The 14081-nt window shown below is 40.8% G+C and overlaps 1 protein-coding gene across 4 annotated transcripts in view; it reads left to right on the top strand.

Annotated features, from left to right (window-relative positions):
- ASCC3 (activating signal cointegrator 1 complex subunit 3) overlaps window positions 1-14081 on the top strand; it is a 411273-nt gene that overhangs the window by 74286 nt on the left and 322906 nt on the right. For all 4 annotated transcript variants that reach the window (XM_061623428.1, XM_061623430.1, XM_061623431.1 and 1 more), the window contains 2 exons: window positions 7932-8132; window positions 8599-8739. In XM_061623428.1, the coding sequence (XP_061479412.1) occupies window positions 7932-8132; window positions 8599-8739 (342 nt within the window). The remainder of the gene's footprint in view (window positions 1-7931; window positions 8133-8598; window positions 8740-14081) is intronic.

Raw genomic sequence — 14081 nt, 5'->3', positions numbered from 1 at the left:
TGGCTAATGAACACTCAGGCTGCAATAACTTGGTTAATTAAGATGTCACAGTCCTTGATTTTCTTGCTAAACAAAAGTAAATTTTATTTAGGGGGAAAACGTGAATACAGGAACATAAGAAAATAATGGCCAAATCTGCATGTCATATTAAATCATAGTTTAAAACAAGCTATGGTTCAATGTGAACAAGCAGTGAAGTTTCCTTGGTGCTCTTCCCCTGCTCCTGTCATGCCTCTGAGGAAACAAGTCAGAGTCTGACATTTTCTGTTGTCTAAACCTGGACTCCTGATTTGTTTCTGTCCAATGAAAGCATAAGCAGTAAGCCAAGAACAAATCTTGATTGCCACTGTGATTTGGAGAGAAACAAACCACGAACCCAGGTTGGACAACAGGACAAACTTTGTGAGAACTTGTTCCCAGACATTAGGGTAGATGCCTTTTTGGAGTTTATGAACTGAAAAGGAGAGTTGCATTAATCTTCTAGGTTTTTTGTTATATTTTTGGTAACCAAAGAGCTCTGTTCAACCATGTGTAAATCTTGTGGAGAGAGGCAGGAGGTACTGAGAGGTGAATGTGGCCCTGTGTTGTCATACTGACAGCTGTGGGTGAGTGAATTTTTAAATTTTATTTGTATGGCTAAATGTAATTTTGCATTGGTAATTTTGCATTTGTTTTTATATTCTAATTTTGATTTGCCATCTTTGGTCTGTCTTCCACCAAAAGTTTCTAACAATGGGCGTTGTTTTGTTACAGTGGCACAGAGGAGAAATTGTAGTAGATCACTAGTTTTGCAACACAAACAGCAGAACTGTTTTCAACTAGAATAACAGAACCTGACCATGTTGGCTGTAGGCATAAGATTAGCTGGCAGGTGGCTAATTGGCTTTTCCTGTGTCCTGTCATGATCCAGAAGTGCAACTGCTCACCAGTCAAGCCCGCTCATTGAAAATGTGATGTGATATTATGTTGCTGCCAGAATCAACAGTAGAATGAAGGAAATAAGCAGCTATTGGGCATTGCTTGGCTGACATTAATGTCGCTCAGAATATTGTTCAAAGGAAATACATAGTAGACCATAGGGTTTTTGAGTTGCTTAATATATTATTAAAACCTCTCAATAATGTGTTTGGGTGTAGGAGACCCAGGTTCACTTTCCTTTTCCTTTTCTTTTATAATAAAGACAATAATATTGTTCATAGAGTGTATGTATACAAAAATACATAGATAAAATATATCAAGAATATATAAATAAACAATTTCCCCAAGACCTACATAGAAATAAAAAATAGGGCCTATCTTTATATTTACAGCAAGTAAATAAATATTGACAGTGTTTTAAACAATGAACAGTAATCCACTCAGAAGGAAAAGGTTGCTTCTTCCCTTTTTGTATGTGATATATTTATATTTTATTTATTGTAACTGATCAAAAGATAGTTATTGCATTTTTATTTTATTTTGCTTGTTTGTTCATTGTTCATTCATTCATGTAATTTTTACTGTTATTGTTTCACCCAAAGACACATGTATTAGATTTATAGAAGTATATATGGTTTGATAGCATTCTGCATTCTTTATTTCCAGTAGGCAATAAATAGGCTCCACTTTTCAATAACATTATTTCTTTATCTAGCCTGTCTGACCCTGACAATATTTGTTAATTTGACCATTGATACAGATTTAAATAGGTTCAAATTCCTTTTCAGTTAAAAATTCTAGAATAGGTCAACACTAGCATGATCCAGCAAAGCATTTCTTAAATATTGGAGACAAAATCTTGGAAAACATGCTATGATCAGTCACAATAGCTAAATGTTCATAGGTAGCACACCCCTGAGTTTCAGATGGTGGGCACCTTCATGGCCACCACCACCATCTTCTGCTTAAAATATTTTAGAGGTATTGAGCTATCTCCACTGTTAGAAATTGAATGCTCAGCTAATATGCTGTAGTCTGACCCAGCATTTCCATTTGTAATATTCATGCATTATAATCCTGTACAAATCTACTCAGAAGTAAGTCCCATTGAGTTCAGAGGAAATTAATTGCAGGGAAACATGTATAAGGTTGCACCCTTAAGGTCCGTAAATGGCATTAGGTCAGTCAGCTTAACCTACATCACAGGGGACTACACAGGTTTGCTGATCTGAGTTCTCTGTAGGAAGGTAGTAACTACTTTGATATTTGACCAGTGAGCTAGTGAGTCCTAAGTATCCACCTATCTAATTCACCTTACGTAAGAGTCCATCTGCCTGATCTTGAAACTTGTTATTTTTAATTTACTTTAGGTCCATCTGCCTGATCTTGAAATTTATCATTTCCATAAAAAGTTTAGAATGAGGAATATTGAGGAATATAGCTATGCCAGCACAAAGTTAGAACCAATGATACGTTGGCATAACAGAAGTGTTTCCTCACTTATAGGCAGATATGCCCATTCAAATCTTTATGATTGGAGTCACAGAATTTTGTAAGATTTTGTCTGTCAAAGCTATTTAAAAAAGCAAATAGAATATATCACGGGGATAGCCAACTTGGATCATGCCGTTCATATGTTGTCCCTGCAGCCCCAGCCAATATTGCCAATGTTTGGATAATTGGAGTTGTAGTCCAAAACATCTGGAGGGCACTACATTGGCTACTCCTGGTTTATCACATAGAGGTTTTGAGATTTTATTAATGAACAAGGGTTACATTGGTTAATTGGTGACAGGCACAATTGTTAAACAAGAAGAAAGTGAAACTTGCTTTGCTGTTCTAGTTCAGTAGAGACACGATAGATGAGAATCTGGCTGATATCCAACGTCAGTCATACTCTGAGTAGATCCATTGAAATGAATAAACAAATTTGTTGATTTCAGTGGGTCTGCTTTGAGTATGACTTTGCTGGATATCGTCTTCTGTTAGCACTGAAACTAGGAGAGGCTGATAGCAAAACAACCAACTTAAAGGATGCTGAACCATCTAGTGAATTTTTGTGTTACTAGCAATTAAGACAATTGTTGACATGGATTATTATTATTAATAATAATAATAATAGTACCCTGCCTTTCTGCCAAAGGCCCTCAAGGTGGCTTTTATGTCCTTGGAAGATGATAAGCAAATAGTAGAAGATGCACAAGAAAGCTATTTTAGTTTCAGCATTCAATAAGCATGGTGGGCTCTCCAGAAGTGACATCTCTAATGATATTTCTACCAGTGGCAATTATCTACTCCAAGCATACTGAGGATTAAGGCACATGATGAAACTAGTGAATATTAAAACTGGTCATGTGGTTCTAGGATCTTCCAGTTTGTTCTGATACAGCAGCTGTTAATACAGGATCTTATGCCATTGGAACATGGTAAGCAGATAAGTAATGGGAAACTAGCAGAAGACCTACGCCAACTCTGTGAACACCAGCTGGAAATTTTGTTTCTCTGCCCTCTCTGAGCCAGCATACAACTAACATCCAGTACTTAAGTAATTCAATAGTAATGCCACTATAGTATAGTGACTTCCTTATTACATTCTAGATTTTACATTTTTAGAGGTAGACATTAGTTTGATTGGTTTATCTCTCTCAATGAAACCTTCTCCACACTAGTCATGTATTCACAACTTCATTTCTGCTTATGACTTGCTTGATTTGGTAAGAAGTAGTTGCTTTTGAACAGCATTTGTACCTAACATACAATAACATAAACAAGGAGAACAGAATTGAACCTTGTGCAGTGAATTTGATTTGCCTTGAAAATGATTAAGTTTGTATTTATTTTTTTTTTAAAAAAAATCTTATTGACAGCTTGGCCATTTGGACTGAAATGGCTAAGGGAAAAAGTTGTGACAGCTTAATTGTGTATTGACTAGTGGGCATTATACTGCCAGTTCTTATGCTGACTCTTTTAAAAGGTTTTGCAATAGAATCCTAGATTGCTAATTCTGTGTAACATATACTTATTAAAATAGTTTTTGGAAGATTATTTAAGATGTTTTATCCCAACATGTAGTTGTCCCTTCCACTTTCAAACTGAAACCCAAAGGACTGAATACAACAATATCTCATTAATATCTGGTTGCCAGTTAACCTGCAATATTATGACTCAAAGGCATTTGGTCTGAGAGCTGTATGTGACTGAAATCCATGATCATAGAATGCAGAGAACTTGCCCATTTGGGGGGTTTATTGTCCATCTATTCACAGTTGCATTTGATTTTACCATCAGTTGATGTGCTGTACAGGCGGGCCCTGCTTATACGGCAGGTTCCGTTCTGGACCCCCGCCGTAAAGCGGAAATCGCCATAAAGTGGAACCCCATTGAGTATAATGGGGCACATCGCGTGAAAATGCCGCAAAATCGGTTTTAAAACGGGGAATGAAAGCCGCCGCATTAGCGGAACACCGGGAAGCAAAGTGCCGGTAAGCGGGGCCTTACTGTACCTGCTCTGAAAACATCTGGAGTCAACATAGAATTTGTGTTTGCACTTCCCGGGTTACTCCACTTTAAATTGGGGTATAATATAACATAATATTGTAAAGCAATGCCGCATATTGGCATTCTGATTAAGTGCGATTTCGGCTAATTTGTCCTAACACTTCTCTGATTTGCCTTGGTCTGTCATGACTGGTGACTGGGGGAGGGGGTGTTTGTGCCTTCTTAATGGTGCAGTAGCATTACTTAAAAACATAGCAGAAATACACAATTGCATCTTGCTCTGAGATCTTTAATAAAATTTGAACTCTGGATCCACTATTAAAAGTTGAACAGTGAACTTGGAAATGTCGTAAAAACATGTGAAATTTTGGTTCAGACCTAGACCTGCTTTCTTGCTTCTTAGGTGGCCATGAGAGAGGCTTTTGGGCAGTGGTTTAATAAGGTAATTTGAAACAAGAGCACATTTTAATTAGTGTTAACTTATTCCTCTACGTTCCTTCTGCTGTCGGAAGAAAGAAAACCAAAATGCATAGGGAGCACAATACTGACTTTCATTGCAGTTTAGAAATGGAGACTTAATGTGATAGAGATTTGTAAAATGGTATGGAGAGGGTGGATATATTGGTTCAGGACAGACAAGTTGTAGAACTGTCTGGCATAAGGAGTGGAAATTGCTCCTGGCATGGATAGATTTCAAAAATGATTAGATACATTCATCCCTCACAACTGAAACAATAATAATCTTTTAACCTTTCAGCTTTCTTATTCCCAGCATAGTTAGTGCTGCCTTGTCTTAAACAGAAAGGTAGATCAGAACTACTCATTTGGCAGATCTGAGTTTGGCAATTCAGGTTTCTGTAAATAGCTGCAAAGTGGCAGGTTAATTAAATGATTGCTAGCAGAAGATGTGGCAGATCAGAAGGGCTTGCTTCCCCTAAACATCACTTTTTCCCTCTTACAGTCCTCTTTCTGCAGCCATCCAGATGCATTTGTTGCATTGTGGGGAAAAATGGAATGGGGTTGCAGAGGAAGATCATCATCATTATTTATTTTTATAACACCATCAGATGCACATGGCACTGTATATAAAATAAAATAATAAAAACAAGTCCTGCCCCCAAAGGCATACAATCTAAGACAAGGAAAAGCAAAATGTGGTGAAAAGGTTAATCCCTGACCGTATTCCCTCTGCTGCAAATTGCCTGCTTGCAATTGATCAGAAACTTTGGTTCCTGAGCAGTGAATGTTTCGTCAGGTTGTTCAAATAAATTGTGGTTCCTTCTCTTTCCTCATGTCACTATCTCTTAGAAGTACATGTTTGAAGAGCTCTCCAAGATTGCTTCATTCTTTCTGGGGTTTGATTCCTTGTTCCCACCATCTTTTAGAAGTAGTGACTTGACAGACTGCCAGCCCATCTTGCAAAATCTGCCATTGCTCACTACTACTATTTTTCCTCCTCTACCTGGTATAACCATTGTTTTTTAATTCAGAGCATGTCAGTAATGATTCTTCTCCTGGAAACTGTTTCTGCCCTTCTCTTTTTCTCCTGTACTTATGAATTGATCACACTTGGAACAGAAAACTTTAAGATGACTTTGACTTTTATCAAGGCGGTGTTTCTGAGAACTAAAATAAAAACAAGGCCTGACTCCAGTTAGTATTGAGTAAAATGTGATTGTCTTGTGAAATAAATAAAATTCTTAGAGTTCATGTAAATGTATGCATAACCTTGCAAATGAAGAATGCTTAGGCTAGGTCAAATGAATGATCTGTCTAGTTCAGTGTTCTGCCTTGTATCTGCGGCCAGCCTTGTATGCCAGGAAAGCTTACATGCCCATATCTATGCGCCCTATTATTAGGGTTTCAGAAATATACTACTATGTAGATATGTCCTTCACGAATTTACCATTTCATTAAAAAAAATCAATTGATATTAGTGACATGCAAATATTCGATGGCAGTAGGTTCCATAGACTTATTATGCATTCCTGTGAAGAAGTCTTAAAATTGCTTCATTTTCCATTTGTTGGATGAGAGAATGAAGAATTTCCTTGCTTTATGCTCCCTCTGTGAGGTTTCTGTATGCTTTAAAGTCCTGACTTCATTTGTTTGAAAGATGCTCAGTCCCTGTGATCATTTCAATTGCTTTTAAACATTTTCTTGTCTTACTCTTCACTTACACCAGTGCTGGGGAACCTGTGACCCTCCAGATACTGTTGAACTCTAATTGCCATCAGTCTCAGCCACCATGGCCATTGGCCCAGGGATGATGGGAACTGTCATCCAGCAACATCTGGAGCCACCGTTTCCCCACCTCTACTGTACAATATTACCTTTGATATGGGCTGATATTCTCATAATATCACTTGCTTATAAAGTGCCTAAAATTAACTCTTCAGATCCCTACCAAGGAATAGAAAGCCACAAGAAAACTAAAGATAGAAGAATAAAATTTAGTGTGTGTAGAGTTTGAGGGGATGCAAGTAGTGCCCATCAAGGAACTGTTTGGTTTGGTCAAAGTAGTAGACTGTAATCTTAGCTGCTGAATTTGAGAAGAGGCTGAAATACAATGGGGAAAAATAATGAGCAATATTTATTTCAAGTAGTGGGAAAGTAATGGCAGATGGTGGCAAGTGAGTGGACCTGAGGAACAAAAATGTGAGGGGGGAATTGGATAAATGTGAAACTGCATTTCACCTAGTGTGAGGATGATGGTGTAGTATAGGGATAAGGAAACTGAGGCCCTCTAGATGTCATACAACTCCCATCATCACTAGCTGTTGGGCAAGCTGGCTGGGACTGAAGGGAACAGGAATACAATGACACCTGGAGAGCAACAGGTGCTCAACCCCTGGTGTAGTCTATAGTTATGAACTAGAGATAAATAAAAGCTAGCCAAGAAAGGAGAGGGAATAAGTTGCTTATGAAAATTTTCCTCAGGTGGGAAGATTGAAGAGACGCTTGGAAGTATCAAATTGAACAGAAAAGGACAATACATTGCTGTGCCTATCAACAGAAGTAAATGTTCTTCAAGATATTGTTAAATGACTGATTAAAAACAATGTTGCATGGAAAAATATTTAGTCTAGTTTCTAAATTCCCTTTTCCCATGGATAATGATGTGTCATATACAGGGCTGTGGAGTTGGTATGTCAAACCTTCGACTCCGACTCCTCTATTTTTCTACTGTCCGACTCCGACTCCTTCATAAATGGCAAATGTATATTAATTTTTCTACTGTCTGACTCCGACTCTGACTCCTTCATAAATGGCAAATGTATATTAATGTATTAATATTAATAAATTAATATTAATATTGAAATATTAATTTTATTTTGAAGTCGGAGTCAGTACATTTTTACCGACTCCTACTCCACCCAAAATTGCTTCCGACTCCGACTCCTCCCAAAATTGCTTCCGACTCTGACTCCACAGCCCTGGTCATATATTTATGATGCTCCTTGTCAGCAGCAACTGTTAAAGTGTTTCTTTTCTTCTCTGGACTTTTCCTGCAGATTGGGCAACTTGCTTTTAAAGGCATGAAAAGATTAAATCGAATCCAGTCCATTGTTTTTGAAACTGCCTACAACACAAATGAAAACATGCTAATCTGTGCGCCCACGGGGGCTGGAAAAACAAACATTGCCATGTTAACCGTTCTGCATGAAATTCGTCAGCATGTTCAGCAAGGAGTCATCAAAAAGGACGAGTTTAAGGTAGGAATGTAATGAACCATAGGACGGCTATATAACTTGTAAGATAAAGCTTATTAGAGTTGTGCACATTTATATGGATTCAATAAGTTTTCAAGGACATTGTGTTTTCCCCAAGTCACATCGAGATAGAGCCTGTTGATTTACTTCAGTGCTGTTATGTAATTCCTTTTTCTGTTCTGAAAATGTTATTACCCATGTGAAAACCTTTGGAAATATATTTAGCTTGATGCAGAACCAATTTTCAAAATGATAAGCCTGTATAAACAAAATCTATTGTCTTTTAAATAGCTGCACACTTACCCAGTACCAATAACTACTTTCCATATACCACCATTAAGTTTTTCCTCCTTGCTGTAAGTGCTAGGTATCATATTTCACAATAAATTGTGATTTGTATCAGTTGCTGCAAAACCAACAATATTATACACTTTGCTCATTTATCAAACTGGTGTCCTTTTTGCTGCAGATTGTTTATGTTGCTCCTATGAAGGCATTGGCAGCTGAAATGACAAATTACTTCAGCAAGCGGCTGGAGCCACTAGGCGTCACAGTGAAAGAGCTGACTGGTGATATGCAGTTGTCGAAAAGTGAGATTCTACGAACTCAGGTATGCAACTTGGCAGACATAAATGTATCCACAGATGCAAGCAGTGGTGTATTATAAAAGTGATTCAGCAAAATAAGGAAAGGATTCTTGGTTAATGGGTTAAAGCAGTGATTTTTCAATCTTTACTACCTTCAGGGTAGTATTAGCTTCTTTGCTACTCTATGCCTGTCAGCTGCAGAAGATGTGAGAAATATTCTAGGGTGCACTGAAAGTTCATGCATAGCACTAGTCAAGTCTTTCGGATTTTACCACTGTCTTGCATGAACAGAGATCATACATGCATTCCCATGTATATGTGCTTCCAAATAGCAAGGAATAGTTTGTAGTGGTGAACAACTGATTTTCTAGCAAAGGTTGTTCTTTGTTGCTGATCTTTTCATTGGGAAAATCAACCCTACATGAACTTCCAAGCAACTCTTGGAACACTTTGAGAAAAATTGTTATTTTATGCCTTAACACCAGTATCAATGCTTTTCTTCCTTTGGGCTTTTACAACCAAGTTTTGAAACAGAGAACAGGTTTAAGAGAGAAGGGCCCTGATCCAGTGATAGATAAAATAAACGTTCAGCTTCCATATGTTTCTTTTAACCTAAGAGCCCTGCTGGATCAGGCCAAAAGCCCATGTAATCCAGCATCCTGTTCTCACAGTGCCCAGCATGATGTCAATGGGAAACCCAGAAGGAGACCTGAGTACAACAGCATTCTCCCCCCTTGTGCTCCCTGGCAGCCGATGTTCAGAGGCACCTCTGATACTGAAGGTAGTACACAGCCGTAATGACTAGTAGCTATTGATAGACATATCCTCCTTGAATTTGTATAAACCCTTTTTAAAGCCATCCAAGTCAGTGGCCATTGCTCCATCCTGTGGCAGTGAATTCCATAGTTTGACCATGTGCTGTGGAGAAGAAGTATCTCCTTTTGTTCTGAATATCCCACTGTTAGGCTTCATTGGATGTCCCCGAGTTCTAGCGTTATGAGACAGGGAGAAAAATGTGTCTTTGAACTGATATCCTCATTTGTAATTTTATATACCTCTCATGTCGCCCCTTGATCACATTTTTCTAAACTGAAAAGCCGTAAATGTTTTAACCTTTCCTCTTCATGTGGCAGTTTGGCAGATGGCAGTAGCATGCCATCAAGCAGGTTATAGCACCCCCTAGTGTCCGAAGGCAAGAATGCAGAGGACCCAGGCTGCTCATTCTGGTCCTGACTCCAGTTGGTTCTTGCCTTCGCCCGAGGCTGTTCTCTTTATCCTTAGCGCAGATACTTTCTGTTGACTACTCTTTCTTATAGTGAGTCTTTTGCTCTGTGTGTCTTAGGATTGTATGTAGGTGGTGAGTGTGTGTGTGTGTGTGTGTTTGTGTGGCGGTGGGTTTCATTCCTTCACCCAATTTTCCACAGTTCCCCCAGTCCCAGCAGCATCTCTCCTGCCTCCCCTAATGGGGCTCGCAGTTGCGGCCCCACATGCCTCCACCTCTTTCCTTCTTCCCGTGCAGGACTCCCGGCTGTGGTGCAGGAGGTCTCCATTAATTACTCCTTCCTCCCATGGGGCTCACCGCTGCAACCCCGGAGCTCTCCTTGGCTTGATTGCTCAAGTAATGGGTGCCCTGCCTTTGACTGGAGCTTGTGGCTGCAGCTCTGGCCCATCACTGGGGTGGCAGCGCCTGCTGGGGGCTTTGCCAAGGCAGCAGTGAGTGCCCCTGTTTCTCCTGGAGCTCATAGCTGCAGCTGTGGCTTATAGCAGAGGAGCAGGTGACAGTTTCAGGCAATTCTGCCTTCCGGCATTCCTCTCTTCTCTCAGAGCCCGTGGCTGTGGCTCTCTGAGCCGTTCGGCCTTTCCTGCCCGGTTCCTTGACTCTTTTGTTCGTTTTTGCTCCCTTTCCCTTCTGCCCACAATTTTGTTTGCATTTTCTTACTCCTTTTCCATTCTCCTCATATTTTGCAAGCTTCTCTCTTCTTCTGTGTTACCCTACCACTGTTCCCTGCTCTCCTTCTACATTGGACTGAAGGCAGGGAGTGTATTTGTTTAAAAAAGATAGAGAGAAGTACAACTGATGACTTCAGTCTGCAGTTGGGGCTGCACCACACCCCTCTACAGTGTTGGAATATGTGGTTCAACTCCAAGTTGTGGGTTGAGGCTGAATGGGGTTAAAAGGGTAGGTAGAGAGGAGACCTCCTGATTGTTAGGCTAATAGCTATCCTTTGATCTGCTGTCTCTCCCTTCCTGCTAGACTGATATGCAGAGGTTATAGCTGTGTCCCACTCCAGCGATGATAGCTCTCCTGCTATCATGGAGAACGATGGTCTCGGGGAAGGAGAGCATCCAGCTGAGGAAGAGGGAAACGATCCCTTAGAAGGGACCCATTCCTTGGGGGATGAGCAGCTATCCTCTCGTGCCGAGGATATATCTCCAGGGGGTGGAGGGATCCTTGTAGTGGGTGATTTGATCATTAGGAACATAGACAGTGGGGTGTGTGATGGGCGTGTAGACCGCAAGGTGTTTTGCCTGCCTGGTGCGAAGGTTGCGGATATCGCCCGTCATTTAGATAGTTTGGTAGACAGTGCTGGGGAGGAGTCAGTGGTCGTGGTGCATGTTGGCACCAACGACATGGGGAAATGCAGCCGTGAGGTCCTGGAAGCAAAATTTAGGTTGCTAGGTAGGATGCTGAAAGCCAGGACCTCCAAGGTGGCTTTCTCTGAAATGCTACCGGTTCCACGCGCAGGACCAGCCAGACAGGCCCAGCTTTGCAGTCTCAATGCGTGGATGAGACGATGGTGTCGGGTGGAAGGGTTTGGATTTGTTAGACACTGGGGAACATTTTGGGACAAGCCGGGCCTGTACAAAAGGGATGGGCTCCACTTGAACCAGAATGGAACCAGACTGCTGGGACTTAAAATTAAAAAGGTAGCAGAGCAGCTTTTAAACTGACTGAGGGGGGAAACCCGACAGGAGCTGAGAAAGGTCCGGTTCGGAATAAACCTCCCCCCTGGGATAAAAACCAAAGAAATGATGAAATTTTAAAAGGGGTAGACCTAGAAGTAGGCATTGTGAGAGCAGGGGCACAGGATATAAATTCAGAAGAGCAAAATTACCACAGGCCAAACCACAAGTGCCAAAGACACTTGAAGAGAGACACTGCTTACAAGTGCCTGTATGCTAATGCTAGGAGCCTCCGAACCAAGATGGGAGAACTGGAGTGCTTGGTCTTAGAGGAGAGCATTGATATAGTGAGCATAACGGAGACCTGGTGGAATGGAGAAAACCAGTGGGATACGGTTATCCCTGGATATAAACTATATCGGAAGGACAGGACGTATTGGTGGCGGAGTCGCTCTATATGTGAAAGAAGGCATTGAATCCAGCAAGCTCGAAACCCCAAAAGAGGCAGACTCCTCCACAGAATCGTTGTGGGTGGTGATACCATGCCCCAGGAGGGACTTAATACTGGGAACGATCTATCGTCCCCCTGATGAAAATGCTCAGGGAGACCTTGAGATGAGATATGAAATTGAGGAAGCATCCAAACTAGGAAATGTGGTAGTAATGGGTGACTTCAACTACCCGGACATAGATTGGCCGCATATGTGTTCCAGTCATGACAAAGAAGCAAAGTTTCTAGATATTCTAAATGACTATTCCCTAGACCAGTTGGTCATGGAACCAACCAGAGGGACGGCAACCCTGGACTTAATCCTCAGTGGGGACCGGGACCTGATGCGAGATGTAAGTGTTGTTGAACCGATTGGGAGCAGTGACCACAGTGCTATTAAATTAAACATACATGTAACTGGCCAATTGCCAAGAATATCCAACACGGTCACATTTGACTTCAAAAGAGGAAACTTCACAAAAATGAGGGGATTGGTAAAAAGAAAGCTGAAAAACAAAGTCCAGAGGGTCACATCACTCGAAAATGCTTGGAAGTTGTTTAAAAACACTATATTAGAAGCTCAACTGGAGTGCATACCGCAGATCAGAAAAGGTACCGCCAGGGCCAAGAAGATGCCAGCATGGTTAACGAGCAAAGTCAAGGAAGCTCTTAGAGGCAAAAAGTCTTCCTTCAGAAAATGGAAGTCTTGTCCGAATGAAGAAAATAAAAAAGAACACAAACTCTGGCAAAATAAATGCAAGAAGACAATAAGGGATGCTAAAAAAGAATTTGAGGAGCACATTGCTAAGAACATAAAAACCAACAACAAAAAATTCTATAAATACATTCAAAGCAGGAGACCATCTAGGGAGACGATTGGACCCTTGGATGATAAGGGAGTCAAAGGTGTACTAAAGAATGATAAGGAGATTGCAGAGAAGCTAAATGAATTCTTTGCATCTGTCTTCACAGTGGAAGATATAGGGCAGATCCCTGAACCTGAACTAACATTTGCAGGAAGGGATTCTGAGGAACTGAGACAAATAGTGGTAACGAGAGAGGAAGTTCTAGGCTTAATGGACAATATAAAAACTGACAAATCACCCGGCCCGGATGGCATCCACCCGAGAGTTCTCAAAGAACTCAAATGTGAAATTGCTGATCTGCTAACTAAAATATGTAACTTGTCCCTTGGGTCCTCCTCCGTGCCTGAGGACTGGAAAGTGGCCAATGTAACGCCAATCTTCAAAAAGGGATCCAGAGGGGATCCCGGAAATTACAGGCCAGTTAGCTTAACTTCTGTCCCTGGAAAACTGGTAGAAAGTATTATTAAAGCTAGATTAACTAAGCACATAGAAGAACAAGCCTTGCTGAAGCAGAGCCAGCATGGCTTCTGCAAGGGAAAGTCCTGTCTCAGTAACCTATTAGAATTCTTTGAGAGTGTCAACAAGCATATAGATAGAGGTGATCCAGTGGACATAGTGTACTTAGACTTTCAAAAAGCGTTTGACAAGGTACCTCACCAAAGACTTCTGAGGAAGCTTAGCAGTCATGGAATAAGAGGAGAGGTCCTCTTGTGGATAAGGAATTGGTTAAGAAGCAGAAAGCAGAGAGTAGGAATCAACGGACAGTTCTCCCAATGGAGGGCTGTAGAAAGTGTAGTCCCTCAAGGATCGGTATTGGGACCTGTACTTTTCAACTTGTTCATTAATGACCTAGAATTAGGAGTGAGCAGTGAAGTGGCCAAGTTTGCTGACGACACTAAATTGTTCAGGGTTGTTAAAACAAAAAGGGATTGTGAAGAGCTCCAAAAAGATCTCTCCAAACTGACTGAATGGGCGGAAAAATGGCAAATGCAATTCAATATAAACAAGTGTAAAATTATGCATATTGGAGCAAAAAATCTTAATTTCACATATACGCTCATGGGGTCTGAACTGGCGGTGACCGACCAGGAGACAGACCTCGGGG

The sequence above is a fragment of the Rhineura floridana genome, chromosome 4, assembly GCF_030035675.1.
Source record: "Rhineura floridana isolate rRhiFlo1 chromosome 4, rRhiFlo1.hap2, whole genome shotgun sequence".
Taxonomy (NCBI): domain Eukaryota; kingdom Metazoa; phylum Chordata; class Lepidosauria; order Squamata; family Rhineuridae; genus Rhineura; species Rhineura floridana.
The sequence above is the reverse complement of the archived record's forward strand: the minus strand, read 5'-3'. Positions and strand labels throughout refer to the sequence as shown.